The sequence below is a fragment of the Scomber japonicus genome, chromosome 1 (genome assembly GCF_027409825.1).
Source record: "Scomber japonicus isolate fScoJap1 chromosome 1, fScoJap1.pri, whole genome shotgun sequence".
Lineage (NCBI taxonomy): Eukaryota > Metazoa > Chordata > Actinopteri > Scombriformes > Scombridae > Scomber > Scomber japonicus.
In genome coordinates, this window is record NC_070578.1 from 36,303,482 (window position 1) to 36,314,283 (window position 10,802).

The 10,802-nt window shown below is 46.5% G+C and overlaps 1 protein-coding gene across 1 annotated transcript in view; it reads left to right on the plus strand.

Annotated features, from left to right (window-relative positions):
• The first annotated feature begins 553 nt into the window (after positions 1 to 553).
• Positions 554 to 10,802, plus strand: part of map1aa (microtubule-associated protein 1Aa) — a 92,109-nt gene continuing 81,860 nt past the window's right edge. The window contains exons 1-2 of the mRNA XM_053343407.1: positions 554 to 812; positions 3,169 to 3,270. Coding sequence (XP_053199382.1) covers positions 554 to 812; positions 3,169 to 3,270 — 361 coding nt within the window. The remainder of the gene's footprint in view (positions 813 to 3,168; positions 3,271 to 10,802) is intronic.

The window sequence follows — 10,802 nt, forward strand, 5'->3', positions numbered from 1 at the left end:
TTTGTTTTACTCACGACGGGAACAAAGAAGTGCCAGTTTTAGTAACCAAAGCACATTGCCTGGTACTCGCTGTGACGCTGATATAAATAGAAACTTTTGTGTGACACAGACTTCTTATTTTCAGCCTGTTTTTTGTCTGGCAGGGTTCGACAAAAGATCGATGTAAGAGATGTGAGTGGCACTAATTACACACACACACACACACAAAAAAAAGAGGAAAATTATGTTTATAGGAAGTTTTTTTTTTTGCTGTAAGAATGATTTAAAGTTCATTCTCTCCACTAAATAAATGTTCAATTACAGAGTTTATTAGTAATACCTTCACCTTTACTGTCTGCTTCATCACCATCATCATCACCATCGTCTCCATCGGTAATGAAAGTCGGCTTCTGCAGTCTCATAAAAGGAAATATGATCAACATAAATTCTCATATCCCTCTTTTCCTTTTTCCTCCAATGAAGCTCTGTGACATCAAATAGCCACATAACCCGCCACCCAATCACCATAGTCACCCTCCACGGGAGCCACGCCCACACCCCGTCCTGCACTGTCATGGTACTTGCTCCGGATGCAGTTGTCATGGAGATGGAAGAGGGCTCAGCGTCCACTAGTGGCACTGTTACCATGGAAATCCCCACCGCAGCAGCTGCCTCAGCGGAGCGAGCCGAGCCGGAGGAGCCTGTTCAGCACCATGGACAGCAGCACCGCACGGGAGCTTCATTCCAGCACAGAAACTATCGGATGCTGATTGTGATCGGAGAGATTTCCACGAGTCATCACCTCGATGCTGCCAAGGAGCAGATCACACAAGGTAAGTCAGCGGAGGAGCGGCCCGGAGCAAAGAGGCTGCAGGGGGATCATAACTTGCCTCTGCGGCTAGAAACTCTCACTGTAAGCTTCATTTTCAGTCTAAAATAAACTTGTATGATCAGATTGAATCCCCTAAAATGTCTAAGATATATATAAGCTTTCATTTTTGGTACATATAAATCCTGTAGTCAGTCATTTAGTGTGTGAAAATGAGGTTGATGCAGTTACTGAAAGTCTGATATTGTCAGTAAAGGGCTTCAGTTTCTTATTATGCATCAAAAAATGTGACTATAGCCCACATGCTGAATCTCCAAAGCCCCTTAATCCCCCCTAAAATTTAAGAAAATACATTTTTCAATATAAAATCCCCAAACTTAGTTATTCAATATTGTATAATGTTGAGGCTATAATGCTTGAAAGTCTGATATTGTCACCAGTTTCATCATAGTGAGCACACTGAATCTCCATATTAGTGTATATTATAAAACATAGAGTATAAATGAGCTGTATTGTATGTATGAAATATGCCTTTATAAATAGTTATCATCATTATTATTATTAAAATACTACCTTAAACTACTTTTGAATAGCTCTAATTGATTGACATTGGAAACTGCAGTAAGTTATTCAATGATGTAACATGTGGGAGGAATAAATTACAATAACTAACTAATAACCTAGTAACCATAGTAACATTACACACAGATTTCAAAGTTAATTCACGAGACTGTTTCTTTTCATGAAATCAAATATAATAAAAATATGTTAGTATACATATAGGTGCTGTATGTGGTTAGTTTGGGGAGGGAGGGAGGAAAGAAGGGAGGCAGGGAGGAAGGATGGAAGAAGGAAGGAAAGGAGGCAGGGAGGAAAGACGGAGGGAAGGAGGGATGGAAGGGAGGAAGAAGGAAGGAAAGGAGGCAGGGAGGAAGGAAAGGAGGAAAGGAAAGAAGGGAGGAAGGAAAGGAAGGAAGGTAGGGGGGAGGAAAGGAAGAGAGGAGGGAGGGAGGAAAGAAGGAAGGAAAGAAGGTAGGAGGGAGCAAGGAAAGGAAGGAAAGATGGAGGGAGGTGATTTACAAGTAAAGATGTTTTTTATTAACTGTATAAACAAGGAAAATCAAGACATAAGTGTCCAAAATCACTCACTGCTTGGCATATTTTGCCGAGAAGGAGGGAGGGAGGAAAGAAGGAAGGAAGGTAGGAAGGGAGGAAAGAAGGAAGGAAGAGAGGAAGAAGGAAGGAAAGGAGGCAGGGAGGAAGGGAGGAAGGAAGGGAGGAAGGAAGGAGGGAAAGAAGGAAGGAAGGAAGGAGGGAAAGAAGGAAGGAAGGAAAGAAGGAAGGAGGGAGGAAGGAAAGGAAGGAAGGAGATGATTTAAAAGTAAAGATGTTTTTTTATTAAAAGTATAAACAAGGAAAAAAAAAGACATAAGTGTCCAAAATCACTCACTGCTCCCTTTATAATGCACCAAATATGCCATTGTTGTAGTTCTGTCCGAATGTCTGATATAGTATCCCACAATGCATTGCAAAAAGTAGTGTACAACCAATGGTCACTAACCAAGCAATATTTACCATCATGCATTGCGCTGACGTAAGTAACAGCGCCTGAGTAGTGAAAGTGTGCAGTTTATAAAGTGTGTCTTAACCCTCCTGTTGCCCTTGAGTCAAGGAAGGAAGGGAGGAAGAAGGAAGGAAAGGAGGGAGGGAAGGAAGGAAGGAAGGAAAGGAGGCAGGAGGGAAGGAGGAAAGGATGGGGGGAATGGAGGGAGGAAGGAAGGAAGAAGGCGTCTGCTGCCTCTCTCACCCTGCTGCTCCTTATCCTGCTAATCTATAGAAACTAGATTCACCTCTATGTCCAAGCTGCCCAATACCTTCAAAATAAAAGCATTAATGACTGCACTTTAGATTCACCTCTATGTCCACGCTGCCCAATACCTTCAAAATAAAAGCATTAATGACAGCACTTTAGATTCATCTCTGTATCCAAGCTGCCCAATACCTTAAAAATAAAAGAATTAATGACAGCACTTTAGATTCACCTCTATGTCCAAACTGCCCAATACCTTCAAAATAAAAGCATTAATGACAGCACTTTAGATTCACCTCTATGTCCAAGCTGCCCAATACCTTCAAAATAAAAGAATTAATGACAACACTTTAGATTCACCTCTATGTCCAAGCTATCCAATACCTTCAAAATAAAAGCATTAATGACATCACTTTACCTTTGATCTCCATGGCTGTCGGTCACATGATCCCTGACGACAAAAGACCCTTTTCAAATCCAGTGAATAATAGATGCAGCGGTGTTAGATGGAGATTATAGATTTCTCTTGTTCTCTTTTGTCTTTCTTCAGGTTTGCTTTCCTGGAACGTCGATCTGACCGTCTGTGACTTGAACAAGGAGCTGCAGCTGTTTGAGAGCAGCCACACGGCTCAGTTCTCCTCACAGGTCAAAGGTCAGCGTGTGATTCTGGAGGAAAACGTGTGTGTGTGTGGTAGAGTGTGTTTAACCTCTGCGTCGTCCTCCCGGGTCAAATCGACCCTGTCTGTTTTGACTGTTCCTTCTTTCCTTCCTTCCTACCTTCCTTCCTCCCTTCCTTCCTTCCTCCATCCTTCTCTCTTTTTTTCCTCCGTTCCTTCTTTCCCTTTCTGCCTCCCTCCTTCCTTCTTTCCTCCCTTCTTTTCTTCCTTCCTCCTACTTTCCTTCTTTCCTTTCCTTCCATCCCTTCCTTCCTTCCTTCCTCCTTCCTTTCCTTCTTCCCTTCCTCCCTCCCTCCCTCCTTCTCTCTTTCTTTCCTCCGTTCCTTCTTTCCCTTTCTGCCTCCTACCTTCCTTCTTTCCTTTCCTTTCCCTTCCTTTCCTCCCTTCCTCCCTCCTTTCCTTCCTTCCTTTCCACCATCCTTCTTTCCTTTCCTTTTTTTTTTTTTTTTTTTTTTTTTTTTTTTTTTTTTTTTTTTTTTAAAGTATATTTTTTTGGGCTTTTTGCCTTTAATGGACAGGTTAGTATAGATAGACAGGAAACAGGAGGCAGAGAGGGGGAATGACACGCAGGATAGGACCGCTCGGTGCGGGATTCGAACCGGGGTCGCCTGCAGCGAGGACAACAGCCTCAAGACATGTGGCGGGCGCTCCTCCCACTGAGCTAAACTCCGCCACAATCCTTCTTTCCTTTCCTTTCCTTCCTTCCTTCCTTTCCTTTCCTTTCTCCCTTCCTTCTTTACTTTTCTCCCTCCTTTCGTCTCTCTCTCTCTCTCTCTCTCTCTCTAATAATAATAAGAGTCCTCCATCTCTCCATCTCTCCATCTCCAACCTCTGAATACAGTCACCTCTACTCTGTTCATAGAGAGACAGGCGAGCACATCTCTGAGCCTGGCTGCCATAGCAACACTATCAGGGGGCCTCCTGTTTCCCCCCAAAAGGAGCAGACTGTCTATCACTGTGTCAATGTGGTGACAGTGTGTGTGTGTGTGTGTGTGTGTGTGTGTGTGTGTGTGTGTGTGTGTGACATTATTGGTTTTATTTACTCTTATACTGCTTGTCTATTTTACTGTCTTTTCATTTCATCTATCCATCCCTCTCTCTCTCTCCCTCCCTCCCTCCCTCTCCCCCCTCTCTCTCTCCCTCCCTCTCTCTCTCTCTCTCTCTCCCTCCCTCTCTCTATCTCTCTCCCTCCCTCTCTCTCTCTCCCCCCCTCTCTCTCCCCCCTCTCTTTCTCTCCCCCCTCTCTCTCTCCCTCCCTCTCTCTCTCTCTCTCTCTCCCTCCCTCTCTCTATCTCTCTCCCTCCCTCTCTCTCTCTCCCCCCTCTCCCTCTCCCCTCTCTCTCTCTCTCTCTCCCTCTCCCCCCTCCTTCCCCCTCCCCCTCTTTCTCTCCCCCCCCTCTCTCTCCCTACCTCTCTCTCCCTCCCTCCCCCCATCTCTCTCTCTCTCTATCCCCCCTCCCTCTCTCCCTCCCTCCCCCCATTTCTCTCTCTCTCTATCTCCCCCCCCCCTCTCTCTCTCTCTCCCTCCCTCGCCCTCTCTCTCTCTCCCCTCGCTCCCCCCCTCTCTCTCTCTCCCCCCCTCTCTCCCCCTCTCTCTCTCCCTCCCTTCCTCCCTTCCTCTCTCTCTCCCCCCTCCCCCCCTCTCTCTCTCTCTCCCCCCCTCTCTCTCTCTCTCCCTCTCTCTCTCTCCCTCTCTCTCTCTCCCCCCTCGCCCTCTCTCTCCCTCCCTCTCTCTCTCCCTCCTCCCTCCCTCTCTCTCTCTCTCCCCCTACCTCCCTTCCTCTCTCCTCCCTCTCCTCTCTCTCCCCCCTCCCTCTCTCTCTCCTCTCTCTCGCTCTCTCCCCTCTCTCTCTCTCTCCCTCTCTCTCTCTCCCCCCTCTCTCTCCCCCTCCTCCCTCTCTCTCTCTCTCTCTCCTCCCTCTCTCTATCTCTCTCTCCCCTCCCCCCTCTCTCTCTCCCCCTCCCCCATCTCTCTTTCTCTCCCCTCCCTCTCTCCCTCACTCCCCCCCTCACTCCCCCCTCTCTCTCTCCTCCCCTACCTCTCTCTCTCTCTCTCTCTATCTCTTCCCCTCCTTCCCCCTCCCCCCTCTCTCTCCCCCTCCTCTCTCTCTATCTATCTCTCTATCTCTCCATCTAACCTCCAGACCTAGTTTAACCCAGTCACTTATTTTTTTCTTGTTGCTTACAGACTAATTAATTTCCAGTTACGTGTTGTAACGTCTCGCTACGTTCTTATCATGTAATCGTCTGTGTCTGCAGCCGGTGAGAAAAGACTCAGAGCTCAGATTACACTCAGTCGGACAACAATACCTCTTTTTGTTTCTCTCTCCTCTGCACAAGACGGTTCCTGGGGGGCTTCCAGATGATACAGCCTCTATTGATCAGCCTCTCATATGCAGACTGCATGTTAAGAGTTTCCTTCCTTCCTTCCTTTCCTTCCTCCCTTCCTTCTTCCTTCCCTCCCTCCTTCTCTCTTTCTTTCCTCTGTTGCTTCTTTCCCTTTCTGCTCCCTCCTTCCTTCTTTCCTTCCTTCTTTCCTCCCTTCCTCCTTTCCTTTCCTTTCCTTCCAACCCTTCCTTCCTCCCTTCTTCCTACCTTCCTTCTTTCCTTTCCTTTCTTCCTCCCTCCTTTCCTTCCTTCCTCCCTTCCTCCTACCTTTCTTCTTTCCTTTCCTCCCTTCCTCCCTCCCTCCTTTCCTTCCTTCTTCCCTTCCTTCCTACCTTCCTTCCTTCCTTCCTTTCCTACCTCCCTTCCTTCTTTCCTTCCTCCCTCCTTTCCTTCCTTCCACCCTCCCTTCCTCCCTTGAGAAAAGACTCAGATTACACTCAGTCGGACAACAATAAGTCCTTTTTGTTCTCTCCTCTCCTCTGCTTCTTTTTATCCACACACATGCACAAGGCGGTTCCTGGGGGGCTTCCAGATGATACGGCCTCTATTGATCAGCCTCTCATATGCAGACTGCATGTTAAGAGTTACACAGACCCTGTCTTCCGTCTTTCCTCCCTTTCCTCCTTCCTTCCGTCTGTCCTTCCTGTCCGTCCTCGCCTTCCTTCTTCCCTCCTCCCTCCTCTCTCTTTCTTTCCTCCGTTCCTTCTTTCCCTTTCTGCTCCTACCTTCCTTCTTTCCTTTCATTTCCTTTCCTTCCAACCCTTCCTTCCTTCCTTCCTCCCTTCCTTCCTCCCTCCCTTCCTCCCTCCTTCTTTATGTTTCCTCCCTTCCTTCCTTCCTCCCTCCTTCCCTTCCTTCTTTACTTTCCTCCCTTCCTTCTTTCCTCCTTTCCTCCCTTCCTTCCTTCTTCGTCCATTCCATCCTTCCTTCCTCCCTCCCTTTCTTCTTCCTTTCCTTTCCTTTCCTCCCTTCCTTCCTTCCTTCCTCCTTTCCTTCCATCCTTTCCTCCCTTCCTTCTTTCCTCCCTCCTTCCTTTCTTTCCTCCCTTCCTCCCTCCTTTCCTCCCTTCCTTCCTTGAGAAAAGACTCAGATTACACTCAGTCGGACAACAATACGTCCTTTTTTCCCTCTCCTCTCCTCTGCGTCTTTTTATCCACACACATGCACAAGGCGGTTCCTGGGGGGCTTCCAGATGATACGGCCTCTATTGATCAGGGTCTCATATGCAGACTGCATGTTAAGAGTTAAACAGACCCTGTCTTCCTTCTTTCCTCCCTTTCCTCCTTCCTTCCGTCTGTCCTTCCTTCCTTCCTCCCTTCCTTCTTCCCTCCCCCCTCCTTCTCTCTTTCTTTCCTCCGTTCCTTCTTTCCCTTTCTGCCTCCCTCCTTCCTTCTTTCCTCCCTTCTTTCCTCCCTTCCTTCTTTCTTTTCCTTCCTTCCTTTCCTTCCTCCCTTCCTCCTACCTTCCTTCTTTCCTTTCCTGTCTTACAACCCTTCCTTCCTTCCTTCCTCCCTCCTTTCTTCTTTCCTTCCTTTCCTCCCTTCCCTCCTTTTCCTCCCTCCCTTCCTTCTTTTCCTTCCTCCCCTCCTTCTTTCCTTTCCTCCCTTCTTCCCTCCTTTCCTTCCTTCCTTTCCTTTCCTTCCTCCCTCCCTCCTTTCCTTCCTTCTTCCTCCATTCCATCCTTCTTTCCTCCCTCCCTTCCTCCTACCTTCCTTCTTTCCTTTCCCTCCTTCCCTTCCTTCTGTCCTTCCTTCCTCCCTCCTTTCCTTCCTTCTCCATCCATTCCATCCTTCCTTCCTCCCTCTCTTACTCCCTTCCTTCTTTCCTTTCCTTTCCTTTCCTTTCCTCCCTTCCTTCCGTCCTCCCTCCCTTCCTTCCTTGAGAAAAGACTCAGAGCTCAGATTACACACAGTCCGACAAAAATACGTCCTTTTTTTCCCCTCTCCTCTCCTCTGCGTCTTTTATCCACACACATGCACAAGGCGGTTCCTGGGGGCTTCCAGATGATACGGCCTCTATTGATCAGGGTCTCATATGCAGACTGTATGTTAAGAGTTAAACAGACCTCGTCTTCCTTCTTTCCTCCCTTCCTCCTACCTTCCTTCTTTCCTCCCTTTCCTCTTTCCTTCCATCTGTCCTTCCTTCCTTCCTCCCTCCCTCCTTCTCTCTTTCTGTCCTCCGTCCTTCTTTCCCTTTCTGCCTCCCTCCTTCCTTCTTTCCTCCCTTCCTTCTTTCTTTCCTTTCCTTTCCTTCCTTCCTCCCTCCTTTCCTTCCTTCCTTCCTTCCTCCCTCCCTCCCTCCCTCCTTTCCTTCCTTCTTCCTCCATTCATCCTTCCTTCCTCCCTCCCCTTCCTCCTACCTTCCTTCTTTCCTCTCCTTTCCTTCCTCCCTTCCTTCTTTCCTTTCCTCCCTTCCTCCCTCCCTCCTTCCTCCCTTCCTCCCTCCTCCTTTCCTCCCTCCCTCCCTCCTTTCCTTCCTTCTTCCTCCATTCATCCTTCTTTCCTCCTTCCTTTCCTTCATTTCCTCCCTTCCTTCCTCCCTTCCTTCTTTACTTCCCTCCCTTCCTTCCTTCCTCCATCCTTTCCTTCCTTTCTTTCCTCCCTTCCTCCTACCTTCCTTCTTCCTTTCCTCCCTTCCCCTCCCTCCTTTCCTTCTTCTTCCTCCATTCCTTCCTCCCTCCCTCCTTTCCTTCCTTCTTCCTTCCTCCCTCCCTTCCTCCTACCTTCCTTCCTTCCTCCCTCCCTTCCTCCTACCTTCCTTCTTTCCTTTCCTTCCTCCCTCACTCCTACCTTCCTTTCCTTCCTCCCTTTCCTTTCCTTTCCTTCCTCCCTTCCTTCTTTATCTTCCTCCCTTCCTTTCTCCCTCCTTTCCTTCCTTCCTCTCTCCCTTCCTCCCTTGAGAAAAGTCGGACAACAATACGTCCTGCGTCTTTTTATCCACACACATGCACAAGGCGGTTCCTGGGGGGCTTCCAGATGATACGGCCTCTATTGATCAGGGTCTCATATGCAGACTGCATGTTAAGAGTTAAATCAATGAGAGTGAGAGCATGCAGTAGCTGCTGAATGGAGCCAGTGTGATGCTGCTGCTGCTGCTGCTGCTGTGAATGCGTCTTCTCTCCGGAGGTCACTTCTTTTACTCGGTTACAAAGACACACTACAAAACACTTGTGTCCTTACATTTATAATAAATACTACAACTACTTCATATTCTGCTGTATTTATAGGCCTACTGTAGCTTTAGCAGGAGGTCAAAGTTAAACGTGCAGCTCAGAAGAGAGGAGAAGAAGAAGCACTGGCTGAACAAAACGTTCACTGATTTTAAAGCAGTTAGATCTCGAGTCCGCGTTCATCTCCCACACAGTTCTTGGCTGGTAGTGTTATGTAAAGAGTAGAGATAAGTGCATTGATGCTGTGTGTATGATTGCAATACTCAAATAGCACATATAGCAGTGTCTAAGTCTTTATATTATGAATCATCTTAGAAGTGTAAAACAGTGATTTATGATTGCAGGAATCACAAAAGAAATGTAAAAATAAAAGCATTAGAGGGTTTTTTTTAGTGCAAAATATGAGTTAAGCTTTAAAAGTACTAGATACTACATTTCCCATAATGCAACAGATCAGCAACAGCATGATTTCGTATGTTTATGGCTGTTTTTAAAGGCTGAGTATTCTCCTGATATCGAGTATAGCCTACTGCAATTCAAAGCTGTGTGAGCTGTGTGAAGCCTTGAAAACAGTCCATACTACATTTCCCATAATGCAACAGCTCAGCAACAGCATGATTTCGTATGTTTATAGTTGTTTATAGGCTGAGTATTCTTCCTGATGTCGAGTATACTGCAATTCAAACAGTAAGCTCTGTGAAGCCTTTAAAAGTACTAGAAACTACATTTCCCATAATGCAACAGCTCAGCAACAGCATGATTTCATATATTTACAGCAGCCTCCACCTAAAACTAACAAAGTAACAATGTTATAGAAAATAACACGACCACATAAAAGTGATAGCAAACTAAATAGTAACTATGCATATATAATAATAACTGAAATATCATAGTGTGTATGTGCATGCATGTGAGTGTGTGTAATTAACTCACTTTTGGACCTAATTTGCAGCAGAACCACTATACACTAAATAAACTGTAGTATCAGGGACAGATACTGTACTGTCCAAAGTAATGCTGGAAGATAAATTACAGCAGTAGAAGCTTCACATTGTGTTTCCTGCCTCATTAACTTCCTGCTCTGAGACTACTGCTCAGTTACCAGGAGGGGGAACTGCAGCTCACTGAAACTACTTTATTATTATTATTATTATATATGAAGTCACACAGAGGGTAAAATAACTAGTAACAGTGATAGTGTTTAATATAAGTGGAGAGAAGATTTAACCTTCCTGACTTCCTCCCGGGTCAAGTTGACCTCCTTCCTTCACCCACTTTCTTCCTTCCTTCTTTCCTTCCTTCTTTCCTCTGCCCTTCCTACCTACCTTCCTCTTTTCCTTTCTCCCTCCCTTCCTTCCTTCCTTCCTTCCTCAGTCCTTCTTTTCCTTTCTCCCTCCCTCCCTCCCTCCCTCCCTCCGTCTGTCCTTTTTTCCTTCTTTCCTCCCTACCTCTTTTCTTTTCTCCCTCCTTCCCTCCTTCCTTCCTTCCTTCCTTCCTTCCTTCCTTCCTTCCTCCCTTCCTTCCTTCCTTCCTTCCTTCCTTCCTTCCTTCCTTCCTTCCTTCCTTCCTTCCTTCCTTCCTTCCTTCCTTCCTTCCTTCCTTCTTCCTTCTTCCTTCCTTCTCCCTCCCTCCTTTCCTTCCTTCTTCCTCCCTTCCTTCCTTGAAATCTGAATTCATTCAGAGTGTGTTTTGGGATTTTTAATCACAGACTTCAGAGATTGAATCTTAAATGCAACCTACAACATTTTCACTGGTGTGCTCCTTCTTTTCTTTCCTTCACATCAAATTTAATGCCAGACAAGTTTTACGACTTTTATTTGAAGCGTTTTCAGATCAGACTCTCGGCTCTCTCTGCATAATTCCTGCATTACGTCACCGTCTCACATTCACGGTCCAGTCACAGTGCATAAATTCACACAGCAGCCTCCTCAGCATCTCACACAGCAACAC